Below are 15000 nucleotides of genomic sequence, written 5' to 3'. Positions count from 1 at the left end.
AAGGATTTGAGTTCCAAGAGAGAAATATAATAACGGTTCATTTTGACGGACACGGACGGCAGTAATCTAATCATCGACCTTATTCTGAATGAGACAATATTCTGATTAAGGTGTTTACACGAGCTCGTGTTGAGAATATCCCTTTCGTGTTCCCGTTTTTACATGTTCGAGAACATGGATCGATTAACGGCGCACGTCATTACGTCGCCGCGCCGGCCGACGTTCCCTCCGGAATTTCACGCGTCTGCTTACAGTTCGTCTTTGTTATGGTACCGTATACAGTTTGGGGTGTTTCATATGAATGCAGTTAATACTACAGTTTTGTCATGCTTTATGTGCAAATAGATGACTGCTTGAAGCCGTGGGCTGCGTCCCAAACCTATATAGTAGCTGATATACGTGTATACTACTATATAGTAGGCGAGTACGCGGTTTGGGACGCAGCCGTGCTCTCTTGTTCGCCGTCAAACGTTCGAGCGCTGCCGTGCGTGTACGTGTCCTGTCGCACAATGCGGTGAAAACTCCCACACGACGTTAAGTGTGATTTAAGGTGTGTCTGAAATGCGATTAAAACAGGAGTACTCTACACGTCTTGATTCGATTCGTGTTTCCTTCGAGTACGACTGTAGTCGGATTAAGGTCCTCGATAACCGCCGTTTACATGCTAGTTTCTTAATCGGAGCGTCGACGTAATCGGGTTCGTATCCGATTATTGTCGTGCGTGTAAACGTACTGAAAGAGTAACGATTCATAATCCTACTATCCGGTCTCACCCGGCAGAGGATAGGCTTCGAGTCTGGATCATGTAAAGGAAAAAAGGACTAAAGGAACTTCCTGAGACGACACGTGGAAGAAAGCGTTCCCGGTGCCAGCTCTGGCTTACTCATAAAGGATTTAAATATGAGTCAGCGTTCGGATTTCCAAGAAGCTGCGTTCCGACCGGGTCTGTTGTGTAAAGCGCTGTTCGGATGGAGCCGAGTCGGGCGCACGGCGTTAATACCGTGACAGCGATGCTAGTTTGGTTCTTTGATGGGTTTTGTTATTTAAATGGTCTGTTCGAGAGAGCGGTAATAAGTCTCGGTCAGGGCAGCAGTAGCTAGTCAGACTGAGTGTAGGTTGTTTTTTCGCCCCGTGTACATCTGGCGGTGGTAAAAAAAAAAAAAAAAGTGCTTTTTCTCTCGCACACATTTTTAACACATTTCTCCCCATCCTCCTCCTTCCTCTTCAGAGGCAGGGGAGGCAGCTCGCATTGCTGGGCAGGAAGTGTTCTGACTTGCTGCCTGAGGTCTTTGTGAGGCAGACAGGAATGCTGGCGCTCCACATTCGCCTCGGAGGGTGTGGAGGGAGCACTGCTTCTGCCTCACTCGCACCACAGGTCTGCTCCATCTCTTTCTCTCTCTCTCTCTTCCTCTTTTGTTTTGTTTTTTCTTTTAACACTCTTTTGCTCATTCTCCTGCTCACCCTTTTTAACTCTCTTAGACTTGGAGCACACTTGGAGCGCCCCCCCCACCCCCCACCCCCACCCTCGTGTTCTGTTTCTCGCTTTATTGCTTTTAATGTTTCGAGCCGGTTTTCTTTCCGAACTTTCAGCATTTCTAAAGGACCGAAGAGGAAAAGGTCGCGTCGCGCTTTTGCTGCTCGCATTGTTTTCATTGTTCTCTCGGCGGTTTACGGCCGTTAGGGCGGAGAACACGTGCCGATATTCCGCTTAGTCTGTCAGCTCGGATCCCGTGGGAGGAGCACGTCTGTGCGTTTGTGTGTGTGTGTGTGTGTGTGTGTGTGTGTGCGTGCTTGTCTGCCTGAAGTGTTTGGTTAATAATGCATAATGTTTTAATGACTCCAGGCCTCCCAGGGTGCTTCATGCCATGTATGAAAGCTGTAGGATCTCGTTCGTTCGGTTGAAAGAGAGAAGTCGTTCACGCGAAGCACGGTTTGGGGTTTTTTAACTCATTTGAGAAGAAAACAAACTCCATTCAAATCAGAGTGCCACGGTTCGGGTAGTTTTCGTGTCCCGGAGCTTCGGGTGGAGCTTCGGGTGGAGCGTCCGAGATGTCGCTCGGGTATAGGATCAGACAGACCCCGAAACGTCTCGTTGTGAATACAACACGAAGCCCCCCCCCCCCCCCCCCCCCCCCCCAAAAAAAAAAAAGGATTATTTTCGTACTGTATTTAGGTCATCAAAGCTGATCCGGAGTCAGGTTTAATCTAGAAATCCAGAAGGACTAATCTCATAAGTGAACAGCTTGTATTTATTTGTTTTTATTCTTTAGTTTGTCTCATTGTTACTGTCTGTGTGTGTGTGTGTGTGTCTGTGTGTCTCTGTGTGTGTGTGTGTGTGTGAGAGAGAGAGAGAGCCAGTTTACGGACGGCTCGTGTGAAGAGCGAGGCGTGACAGAAAGGCATTGTGATGGGTGTGTGCAGGTCCACCTCTGTGGCGTTGAGTCATCGCTGGGAAAGCGGGACAGTTTAACGCGTCGGCTTCTTCGCATCGTTTAGTTCTCTAGTCTTGTTTTTAAACCCCTTGTTGTTGTTATTTTTTTTAAAAACGTGAATCTTTTGAAAAGCAAGGGGAAAAAAATAATCATCATGCGAATAGTAACAGTAGTCGGTGCCGTGTCAGTCAGAAGTGGTGATGAAGTGGCGTAGAATTCAATTCAGGAATAAAACCGACTGGTGCGTTTAATCACAGGATCCTAATCGAGACGTTCTGATCGAGCCGAGCCGAACGGTGATACCGGCATCACGATAAATGACGCCGCTTATCGTGGATGTCATAATTATATCTTTTTATTCAATGATTTCAACTTGGGTTTTATTTTTCACTCTGACCGAAAGCAGCTGAAGTGTACGAATCAAATTTCGTCCTTAAAGAGCACCTGTTATGGTTTTGAAACGTGCTTGATTTTGTCTTAAGACTCGTACAGTAGATTTACGTGCATCCGAGGACAAAAACACTTTAGCGTGCTCATAATTTAAACTGCAGCATTAGCTTTTTTTTTCCTCCCCAGTGTCACAAACGACTCGTCCGAAACGCCTCCTTTCAGAGAGCATACTCTGCTCTGATTGGTCAGATGTCCCAGTCTGTCGTGATTGGTCTACCGCTGTCAGCGTGTTTTCAAAAAGGAAACGCCCACTACCGTAACGAGTTTCAGCTCCGCCCGTCAGCGAGCGGCCGATGAAGACGAGAGGCGGGGCTTTTTGTCACGAACATACGTAGGTTAGGACGGGAAGTAAAGTCTGGAATCACTAACGAGTCGATTCAGCTGTTCAGAATCGATTCCTTCTTTTGGGAGTCGATGACCCCGTTTGTCGTGCGCGTCGATTTTTGAAACGTCGCAGACTTTTTACGTTCACAAACGGCTACGTAGATGACGCACTACATGAAGGGGAATATTTGAAAAACCGTAATAGGTGCACTTTAATCTTTAAATTCTCTGTCGCGGTGTTAAAAACAAAAAACAGACTTTAAAATAAAGATTATTTGTTGTTATTAAAAATCTAAAAAATTTAAGTAAGGCATCATCGCATTTTTTATTTTTTTTTAGTTATTTTTTAACAGTACTGTATTGCTGGGAAATTGTTTGCAAAATGAAACATTATGATGCGTATCGTGTTTGAAAGAAATGCCGGTCGAGAATCATTTATATGATTCTGATTTCGATTTATTTATTTATTTTTTCATCTCGCCCACACATATTTTCTAACCAAATATTGTTGCATATTGTGTGCATATGTGTAAAAAGGCTGTTCCATAATTAGCTAAATTATTATTATTATTATTATTATTATTATTATTATTATTATTATTGTTAATAATGATGTTTTGTTGTTGTTACTACAGTAGAATAATCGTCTTCGAAACTTTTATCATGTATTTTTTTGTTCCGAGCTTCTTAAAAGTTGTTTGATTCAGTTGTGTGACCGCAAAAACCAAACAAACCCCCAATCCAATCCAATACAAACCAAACCAAACGAACGTGCTCCAGGTCTCATCTGATGCGCAGATCAGTGCTGGCGTAACAAATCTCTGCAGCCTAGAGCTATGAACAGGTCGGCGTATTTTTATTTTTTTTGGGGGTATTTCCTGAGCTCATCATATAGTTATCGATGGCATTTTTGTTAGCTTTACGAATCCTACGTCCGTGGTTATGTAAATATTGACCATGTGGAAACGATTCCGTTTGCAGCCACAAAGAAAACGTGTCGAAAAGAAAGGTTTCGCAAGCAGTCGCGTTGACGTGATCTTTTCCCAGACTTCGGGACAAACGCAGTGATTTTTATTTGCATGCGTACAGGTAGTAATCCTTTGCATCTCATGCAAAGTAAATGTACTGTATTCTCTCTCTCTGTGTGTGTGTGTGTGTGTGTGCGGGGGGGGGGGTTTGGGATGATGTATTAGCTTTGCACTTTAGTCTAAGAGTAGACCGTTACAGCGTGATAAATCTGAAAGCAAAGCAAAGTAATGAATCGGCCTTGGAAGTGAATGGCGTCTTTATTCTGCGTGACCTCTCTCTCTCTCTCTCTCTCTCTCTCTCTCTCTCTCTCTGTCTCTCTCTCTGTTCCTCTCCCAACAGGAAAAAGAAAGGAAAAAAAGACAGGCACATAGTTGGAGCGAGGAAGGTACAGGTCGTTCTCCAGGGAGATGGCAGCGAAGATATCCAAAGACGAGCTGGAGGAGCTGCGCGAAGCCTTCGGGAAAGTCGGTGAGCGGACTTCCTGTTCTGCCGGCTCGGCCAGTAAATCCGCAGGCTAATCAGAAGCTGCGAATCTCCTGGAACAAGCAGCTCACGAGAAATCTATCGTCGGGGTTTTGGCTGTTGAAATGTTTCAGGGTACTAGGTTTGGATCATTTGGTTTTGGAAGGCGGTCTTGTCTGGTCTGAAGGCTGGAGCTGGTGAGGTTTCACTTCACTTTAAGGCTCGTCCCGCTAGTTAATGGAATCGGGCGTGCCTCGTGTGAGTGTGTGTGTGAGAGAGGGCGAAGGATGACACCCCTGTCGACAGTGTATTAGCCTTTCACACAGAGCGATGACATGCTTTAGGTGATAACGTGTACATTTTAAAACTTTTTTTAGATTTGCCACGTCGTCCATATGAAGACGGGCATCGCGGTCTGTAACTACACACCGTGTTCTAGATTTATGATCGAAACGCGGCACAAAAGATAAATGTCAGTAAAATTCCCGTCAGCAGGTTGTAAAAAGGTTTTGCCGTGCGTGTGTGACCGTGCACGAGGTGATCTCGCGTCATATGCGCATACTGAGGTGCATATTCCACCGTCGTCGTGCATGATGATGCCAGTATGAAATGAAGCTCTGTCCATGTCTGAATATACACGCTACAGTTTTAATTTCATGCCAAGAACAACTATAACCGCTACGTCTTTAGTTTCCAAACCTAGTTACTGTTATTGTATCAGACCCAGTGTTTAAAGCTGCAAAAAAAAAAAAAAGTGTGAATCTCCACCAAGAGGCTGTTAGCTTGTGAAGTAGCTAACATGCTAAGATGTAACAACACCACCACCACCTTCTTTCCCCTTTCCAAACATTAGCGCAGCGCTGTAGCGGGAAAGGAATTTAGTTGGCGTTAACAATGTTGAATAGCGTGTCGACATGTTGTACGTAACGCCCCGTGTATATAAAGAATTAACAATGCGCCCCGATCGTAAATATTTCCATGTGCTTTTCCGGCTGGGATTGTGATTACAGCAGTCGAGACACACGAGGGGCAGCAGCGGTCACGCTGAACTTTGAGGCAAGTGTTTGCGTTTATTTCTTCAAAGGAAGTCTGTTGGTTAGTACTCGACAAAATACGGGAAAACGTCTTTTCTAGGCATTTTCGTGAAGGATAAACACGGACACTGCAGCGGTTTCCGGTGCTGGCTGAGAGTCTTCTGTCCAGTACTACGGCATTCCTCCTCAGCAAACACGAGTCATTAGCAGTGGCGTTCTTTCTAATTTTGTGCAGGCCCTCCCTTTAGCAGTTTTCTCTAAATTCATGCATGTAAAGCCTGTACTGACTGGAGCTGTAGATTTTAGCTAGGTGTCCAACCTCATCCACATCTGGGATTTCTGGGTTTTGCTGCTTTTATAAGCTCGCTAGAATTTGCTGCTGTGGAGATAAAAACCGTGCAGAACTCGAACGATGATGTTTTCTGTCTCGACACATGACTCTTAGGAAAGCAGAGCTCCTGGCCGAGAAGTCTGCTGAGTAAAGACAGAAGCTGAGCCTAGATGTTTAAGCTATACGTCACAGTGCAGCGTTTTAGCTTAAAACGGCTGACTACAGGCCGCCGCAGCATTCCCGGATCAAGCCGTTAATGCTTGTCTAATTTTATTAGCCTTTACTTTCCCCCTAGAGCCGTGCAGCCTTCAGGCAAGTCTCTGCTCGACATTGTATGCATGGAGGGCATTAGGTAGGGTATACAGCACCATTATATACTGCCATATGTAGGGCACTAGGTAGGGTATATAATACAGCACCATTATATCCTGCCATATGTAGGGTACTAGGTAGGGTATATAATACAGCACCATTATATCCTGCCATATGTAGGGTACTAGGTAGGGTATATAATACAGCACCATTATATACTGCCATATGTAGGGCACTAGGTAGGGTATATAATACAGCACCATTATATACTGCCATATGTAGGGCACTAGGTAGGGTATATAATACAGCACCATTATATACTGCCATATGTAGGGCACTAGGTAGGGTATATAATACAGCACCATTATATCCTGCCATATGTAGGACACTAGGTAGGGTATATAATACAGCACCATTATATCCTGCCATATGTAGGGCACTAAGTAGGGTATATAATACAGCACCATTATATCCTGCCATATGTAGGGCATTATGTAGGGTATATAATACAGCACTGTTATATCCTGCCATATGTAGGACAATAGGTAGGGTATATAATACAGCACCATTATATACAGCCATATGTAGGACACTAGGTAGGGTATATAATACAGCACCGTTATATCCTGCCCTGTGTAGGACACTAGGTAGGGTATATAATACAGCACCATTATATCCTGCCATATGTAGGACACTAGGTAGGGTATATAATACAGCACCTTTTATATCCTGCCATATGTAGGACACTAGGTAGGGTATATTATACAGCACTGTTATATCCTGCCATATGTAGGGCACTAGGTAGGGTATATAATACAGCACCATTATATCCTGCCATATGTAGGACACTAGGTAGGGTATATAATACAGCACCATTATATCCTGCCATATGTAGGACACTAGGTAGGGTATATAATACAGCACCATTATATCCTGCCATATGTAGGACACTAGGTAGGGTATATAATACAGCATCATTATATCCTGCCATATGTAGGGCACTAGGTAGGGTATATAATACAGCACCATTATATCCTGCCATATGTAGGGTACTAGGTAGGGTATATAATACAGCACCGTTATATACAGCCATATGTAGGGCACTAGGTAGGGTATATAATACAGCACCATTATATACAGCCCTGTGTAGGACACTAGGTAGGGTATATAATACAGCACCATTATATACAGCCCTGTGTAGGACACTAGGTAGGGTATACAGCACCATTATATCCTATCCTATGTAGGGCTCAAACAAACTGAATGGGGAACCACTGTTACTTCAGCTTACTTTAGGTTATGAAATGATTTTGGGATAAACATTTGTTGTCTTAAATCAGTATTTAAAAAAAAAAAAAAAAAAAAAGACTTTTGAGAGAAGAGAACCAAACTTTGACAGGTAGACAGTCACCATTTCGCATGAAGATTTTTGTACCAGTAGAAAAGAGACCCTTATGCAATGGTTTTGAAATCCAATTTAAAAAGGCCCACGCACATGTCCGGGTTCGGCTCGCGTTCATGCTGCCGAGTAAGAAGCCAAAGACGGCGTGACTCACCTGCCGGAGTGTGCCGAGCCATGCCACAGCATCTGGTGAAAAGTCTCCATTTCACAACCTACATGACAAAATCTTGTCTTGTCTTCCGGCATGAAAAGAATCCCTTCCTTGATAAGGCTTCGATAGGAGATTTCGTCCTTGCGCCATGTCTTGCATCATGTCTGGTGTCTGATCTAATTAAGGTTACTGTTGAAGTCACAAATATTTGAAGGACGTTACATGTCCGTGTACCGTGCCGTATAATAAAGTAGCGTATTCACGTCGTCGACTCCGAATATCCTCCGAGTACAGCTAGCTCGATATACGATAAGCTTGTAATATCGTATGATACGGCACATCGTTAGCTAAGTAGCACCCTTTTCCGACACTGAATAATGAGGAAATGGTTTTTATTAGTTTATTTAAGGTTTTATACGCTCCTGCGTGTACGTTTTAATAATCTGGGAGCAGAGTCGGGAGCATGAAAGCTTTAAATCATCCCAGGAGCCACGGCGTCATTAAAGCCGCTTCACTTCCTCCTCGTGAGTTGCTATGGCGCGACGGCCGATTTTGGATGAATCGAATAGCAAAATCAAAATTCGTAATTGCTTCCGCTTGGCTCATACGACTTAACTGACGGAGAAACGATCTCTCTGCAGATCTGGACAGTAACGGCTACATCAACGACTACGAGCTCCATGACCTTTTCAAAGAGGCCAACCTGCCCCTTCCTGGGTACAAAGTCCGTGAGATCATCCAGAAGCTGATGATCGAGGGGGACAAAGACAAGGACAACAGGATCAGCTTCGATGAATTTGTTTCAGTGAGTAACTTCGGCAGGTTTCAAAACACTGTTTGTGCTTACGGTGAAATTTTGTCACCATGAAATAATAGCAATTATCTTTGAGCAGATGTGTAATATTATCTAATCTTGAAAGAGCGCCTCCTAAACACTTAATCCGCTGAATCATCCAATGGTAGCTCTTTGACTACCATAGACACACACACACACACACACACACACACACACACACACACACACACTCTACCTTGTTTTATAGGGCTCCACTTCTTTCGTAAAACACCTGATCTTATTCGTCATCATTTTACGAATTTGTTTTTGGATTATACTCTTTCAAGTCATGTGAACGAGTCGTCTTATAAAACGGGTTCCGTAGGAAGTTTTATAAGACGCTACGACTGACACTGGTCAGAGGAAGTGAACGTGTACGGTCAATCACTGTTGAGTCGTCGTCGTCATCGTGATCGGATTCCTGAGCCGATCCGTGTGACCCTGAAACGGGAAGTGCACCTCTAGGCCTCTCGACTCCTGATTTTCCTCGTCACTGCCCCGGCGTTTGTTTACTCTGCCGGGACAGTCATTAAGGTGTGGATGGGAGATTATCCTCTAGCTTCCACTTGAAATTTTAAGGGTCCGTGCTGATTGCTGATTGGGCGTGGCCAAAAAAATCGATAAATAAAAACGTGCGACTGTACTTTTGGCCGTGTCATTTCGAAAGGGTCACACGGAGGCCGGCGAACGTCTCGGTAACCTTTTAGCACAAACGAAGCCCACGTTTGCTTTGCTTTTTCTCCAGATCTTCCAGGAGCTTAAAAGTAGCGATATTGCAAAGACCTTCCGCAATGCTATCAACAAGAAAGAGGGCATCCTGGCCATCGGGGGCACGTCAGAGCTGTCCAGTGCAGGCACGCAGCACTCCTTCTCGGGTAAAACATCTTCTCTTTCTTAAATAAAACTAATCAGGCTTGTTTACGTTACACTACTAACTTCTTTCTCGATAACCTCGTCGACATTTAGATTTGCGCCTCTGGATTATGTATAGTTGGCTGGACTGAGAAGTGAGAGTGCCCTCTTGTGTGTCCACTTGTGTTTTTACTTTTGTGTGTGTGTGTGTGCAATCCAGAGGAGGAGAGGTTTGCGTTTGCTAACTGGATCAATACTGCCTTGGAGAAAGACCCGGACTGCAAACACGTGCTGCCAGTGAACCCCACCACAAACAACCTCTTCAAGGCTGTAGGCGATGGCATCGTGCTGTGGTGAGTCCAGTTAGATGATCGTTTACGTATCGTATTGTCCGATTCCCTTTTTTTTTGTTAAGGGAAGAAATCTGAAATCGTGTCTGTTCCCCTATCAGTAAAATGATCAACCTGTCCGTCCCTGATACAATCGACGAGAGGACAATAAACAAGAAGAAACTGACGCCGTTCACAGCACAGGTTTGTGTCGCTGCATTGTTTCTATGACCGCAATCATTGTTTAGGAGATTGTTAAGGGATAGACGTTGTGTAAGTAAGTAAGTAAATAAATAAATAAATAAAGTGCTGTCTGCTTGGCAACTCCAGGCAAATAACGATCGCGTTCCAGTGCATGGTTGTATAATATAGTTTCAGTTTTTTCTCCGAGTTATAAATGACGCTAGTGTCAGACCCAGCATTCCTCACCCAGTCCCTTATCCCTCCTCCTCCTCCTCGTAGGAGAACCTCAACCTGGCGCTGAACTCTGCTTCAGCTATCGGCTGCCACGTGGTGAACATCGGCGCTCTGGATCTGCGCGAAGGAAAGCCGCATCTGGTGCTGGGCCTGTTGTGGCAGATCATCAAGATCGGCCTGTTCGCAGACATCGAGCTCAGCAGGAACGAGGGTGAGCTCGATTTCACCCGCTGACCCGAAACTGACACCGTTTCAGAAGCGACGCGTTCGGGCTGATGCCATTGGCCAGGAATTCGGACAAACAGTGCCTCACTATGTAGGAGTAAATTATTAAGTAAAGCGAGGAATGTTCGAAACGCCGCAGGACGGGATTAATTGATTTCAGACAAATAAGCTTGCTCTGTCTGGATTGTAGAAATCGAAGGCGTCAGCTTTTTAAGCTTAAGTACAACACGTGCAGTAATGCATGGTGTGCGGGATCGGACTCAAACCTGCTCTCTCCTCTTCTCGGGGTGGGGCTAGGACATTGGAGGAGACACGCCGCCAGTAGTGTAAGAAACAGTGTACATACGTTATAAACCAGCTGATAAAGCACAACATTAGTATTCTGGGATGCTGTAATGTAGAAACCCGTTGTGTTTGTGTGTTTCCCGTTGTATGTTTATGAATACACAGCCCCTTCAGTCTGCCGGTTGTGTTTATAGTTGTGTGTTTACATCGTTATGCTGACTCATGTGCACGTGTGTGCTTTCCCAGCGCTGGCAGCGTTGCTGCGGGAAGGCGAGACCCTTGAGGATCTGATGAAACTTTCCCCAGAGGAGTTGCTCCTGCGATGGGCGAACTTCCATCTGCACAACGCCGGCTGGCAGAAAATCAACAATTTCAGCTCCGATATTAAGGTAAACCTGTCGGCCATTTGTTTTCTCGTTTCAGCCTCGCTGATTTCACTGCACATTTGTGCTGGAAAAGTGAAGGGGGGGGATGCGCAGAATGAACTCCTATTTCGTATCGAATTCAAGGGGGTCGACAGAGTAGTTCGTCCACCTTTCTCCTAAAGGGGGATCTCCTACGAGCGATCGAGGGTTAACCGAGCTTTGGCGCTTAACAATCACGTGTTGAACCGGCATCGCTAACGTTTCAATATTTTAAGTGACACGCACATGTTCTGTATTCTGAATCGATTACAGGAACATTTTTCAAATAAAGTAAGTAAGGCATGCTGGGAAAAACCGAGTTTAGCCAAACCAGTTAGTACAGTAACCGAGCGTGAACATGTCTTCGATTTTTAATCATCGACATTTTTTGTTGTTGTTGCTGTTATTAGCTGCCTGAGGAGTGAAATGCTAAATTAAGTGTGTGTGTGTGTGTGTGTGTGTGTGTGTGTGTGTGTGTGTGTGTGTGTGTGCGTGCGTGTGTGTGTGGTGTCGAAACAAACTACTCTTGATGTTTATTAAAAGGTGCGCGTATCATTTAATCCATAGCTTCTTCGATTTTTATTAAATAGCCTTAAAAGCATCGAATTTTGAAGTATTTCGTAATTCTGAAAAATAAATAAATAAATAAATAAATAAATAGATAGTAAACATCCGGCGGGATCCTAGTCCCTAAAGCTGACGGGCATTCTTTATAAAAATAAATAAATAAATAAATAAATAAAAAGAATACTCCTCCACTTACTTTCCGTGTCTGTATTCATATTCGTTTAGGACGCGTTATCTGTTCGATTGATCTGTATTCCTATACGGTTACACCTCAAATTTTCCTACGGGGAAAGATCCCGAGGGCCGCGGTCCTTGCGTTTTTAACGCTTGGCGCTCACCCCTCGGGTGTTGTTGTGACAGCAGTGTGAGTTATAGACCAATCTCGGGATTGAGCCTTTGAGGTCGAGCAGCATGGTGCCTGGCAGCCAACAACGTGCTCAGCACTCTCACACACTTTCTCTTTCTCTGTACGCCTCTGCTCATCCCTTTTTATTATCCTTCCTTTCACTCCTTCCCCGTCGGTACGCCAAGCTGAGCAGCGTTAAACCTTCGCTTGTGTCACTCCCTCCTGCGTCGGCTTCAGGTAAGACGTCGAAATGTAGAGAACCTGGAAAGATCGAGTTTTAAGAACAGTTAGGAGAACGCAGTGCTGTGTTAGAGGAATTACCGACACCGGTGATTATAGTCTGATGTGTTACGACTCGGTACACGTCCCCCTTTTATTTATTTATTTTATTGGGCGTGTTCCTGGTTTGTATATGCAAATGTGTTGGGATACTAGCAGGTTGTATATTTATTATATCACACCATGTCCCGCGGCTGATCTCGTTTCTTATCTTGATTACTGAATAAAGGACCAAAGAACTCTCTCTTATCCTTTATCTTTCCTTATGCTTCAGCTCTCAGACTTCTCATACACTGTAAAGGTACTAATGGACGTTTTTGTTTTCCCCCTAAAACGCACAAATGAGCTTCATTTTGGCATGAATTATTATTTACTTTTGGTATATTACATTCTGTGATCTTTTTAATTTCTGAACTTTCTCAGGACATCCCAGCATGCTCATGAGTTCCTCGTTTTTTTTGGTGTGTGTGTATGTGTAATATATGTGTGTGTGTGTGTATATGTATGTATATGTATGTATGTGTATGTGTGTGTGTATATATATATATATATATATATATTATAGTGTGTGTGTGTAATATATATATTTTTTAGTATATATAAATGTTGAAGTTGTCTGTGTGAAAAGTTAATAATAATAATAATAATAATATTCTTTGTGAATCTTGTAGGACTCCAGGGCGTATTTCCATCTCCTGAACCAAATTGCACCCAAAGGCACTAAAGAGGGCGAGGAACGCATAGACATCAGCATGGCCGGCTTCAATGTAAGTCCTGCTTCACGATATGCCTCCGAATGTGCATCTGTGTCATCTGCTCGCGTAAACCGCTTGGGACGGAAACCGATGAATTCCTGTATGCATGTAGGGGTGGTAATGGATTTTCCACAAATACCTTGGCTTATCTTCTTGTTTTTCGCCTGATGTTCTAGTGCTTTGCAGATGTGAACCCAAATACCCTTAGGGCTTGAACTAAGGATTAGAAAAATAATAAAAAAATCTGATCTGTTTAGCAGGGCAAGAACTTGCATCATATCTTTAGCATTATCTGTATTTCTTTACTGTTGATCATACTTAATTTAATATGATAAATAATTATTTTGAGGCTCTGGCAAGACACTCGGGCCATCTGAGAGGAGCACAGCTTGAACGCAAGTGTTAAGCCTTAGCTCAGCGGTACGCAGAGTGAGGGCGGACAAAGTTAATGCTCACGACGGGGGCGGAAACTAGCCAAAACACGCTCCGTTTGGATAACTGTGGTTTTCATGCAACACGTAATAGCGGGCGAGTTCTGTGCAGGCTCATGTCCTGGCTTCCTCCACATTCTCCTGAAAATACCTTCCAGCCATGTTGTTCGAGAACGAATGTTTCGTGGAAACCGACTCCACGCTATACATTTTATAGCCTGTCCGTCCGCAGCAAAAGGCTGACGCAATCAGCACATCTGGTAACGCCGCAGTCGCCAAACTCGCCGTCTCACGGGAAGCTCTTCCGTGTTACGCTTTACATCCACGTCGGTCTCAAACGTGGTGTTGCTTGAGAAAATTTCACCGCTCGCCGCTTTGGTCAGCGTTTACAGAATGGCAGGGAATTCCATAGCAATTAGCTATATTCACAAGATGCCAAAATATGGACGTCCGTATCCACAGGGACGGTTTCTCCGGCTTTACGCGCTTTTAAACCTCTTTCAAGCCAGTTGTTTGCTTGTTTTTCTTTGCTCCATTTTTGTTGCACTGTTCTTCTGTTATACTTGAAGGTACTTCCAGGGTTCTGGCACTGATCTGGAAGGGTTTTTAATTTTTTAGAAAATAATGGAATTCAACGGATGCATTTACAGACCTGGGGGGAAAAAAAAAATCCTTCGTATTTGGTACTGAATCACATTTTGCGTTACAGCAGGGTGCAGTTTATCGTGTTTTTAAAATTTTGTAAGATTGCGTGCGCTCTAAATCATGACCAGCATCATACGTACACGTTCTCCGGAAACTTCTGAGTATAGGCAGATAGATGCGTACGGTATGTTTACCACGATTTATTTATTTATTCATTTATTTTTCTCCAAATGCTACGCCTCTGGTTCTTTTGTAGAGCAGCATGCTCTGGAGTCACACTCAGGTGATTCAGAGGTTCACAATGCCATGTGAATGTACTTAACCCCCTTGTGGTGCCAAGAGAACCCAGTGGGGAAACAGCACTGGCTAGACAGCACTAGGATGTAAAAGAGGCCTTTTCATAGCGAATTTAATGTGCCGTTGTTCTCGGGTCTTTTTCAGGGTTACGCCGTGACCGACATTACCCAGAGACAAGGCCGCTTCCTCACGCCAGCTTTGTGTTTGTGCGCGCGCGCTATGAATACCCCCTTTTTCAATGGCTGTGCTTCCGTTTCACGCTGCACACACTGTTATCTAAAGCTGATTACATCATGCTGGGTTGCTTTCCCTCGACACAAAGACCAGATTTGGTCGTGTGTGTGTGTGTGTGTTTACATTTTTACATCAGCTTCATTTTATTATAGTGTGTAGTATTCTTTCAATC

At 44.1% G+C, this 15000-nt stretch overlaps 1 protein-coding gene across 2 annotated transcripts in view; it reads left to right on the top strand.

Annotated features, from left to right (window-relative positions):
* Window positions 1-15000, top strand: part of pls3 (plastin 3 (T isoform)) — a 29622-nt gene that overhangs the window by 7722 nt on the left and 6900 nt on the right. The window contains exons 1-9 of one of the 2 annotated variants that reach the window (XM_053682356.1): window positions 1236-1375; window positions 4575-4703; window positions 8569-8732; window positions 9508-9637; window positions 9835-9967; window positions 10066-10147; window positions 10406-10571; window positions 11117-11259; window positions 13138-13233. In XM_053682356.1, the coding sequence (XP_053538331.1) occupies window positions 4643-4703; window positions 8569-8732; window positions 9508-9637; window positions 9835-9967; window positions 10066-10147; window positions 10406-10571; window positions 11117-11259; window positions 13138-13233 (975 nt within the window). In that variant the 5' untranslated portion in view covers window positions 1236-1375; window positions 4575-4642. Of the gene's footprint in view, window positions 1-1235; window positions 1376-4574; window positions 4704-8568; window positions 8733-9507; window positions 9638-9834; window positions 9968-10065; window positions 10148-10405; window positions 10572-11116; window positions 11260-13137; window positions 13234-15000 lie in introns of those variants that run through there. The other variant, XM_053682357.1, reaches the window with a different exon arrangement.

The sequence above is a fragment of the Ictalurus punctatus genome, chromosome 8, assembly GCF_001660625.3.
Source record: "Ictalurus punctatus breed USDA103 chromosome 8, Coco_2.0, whole genome shotgun sequence".
NCBI classification, from domain to species: domain Eukaryota; kingdom Metazoa; phylum Chordata; class Actinopteri; order Siluriformes; family Ictaluridae; genus Ictalurus; species Ictalurus punctatus.
Note: the sequence above shows the minus strand (reverse complement) of the source record. Positions and strands in the feature narration are given on the sequence as shown.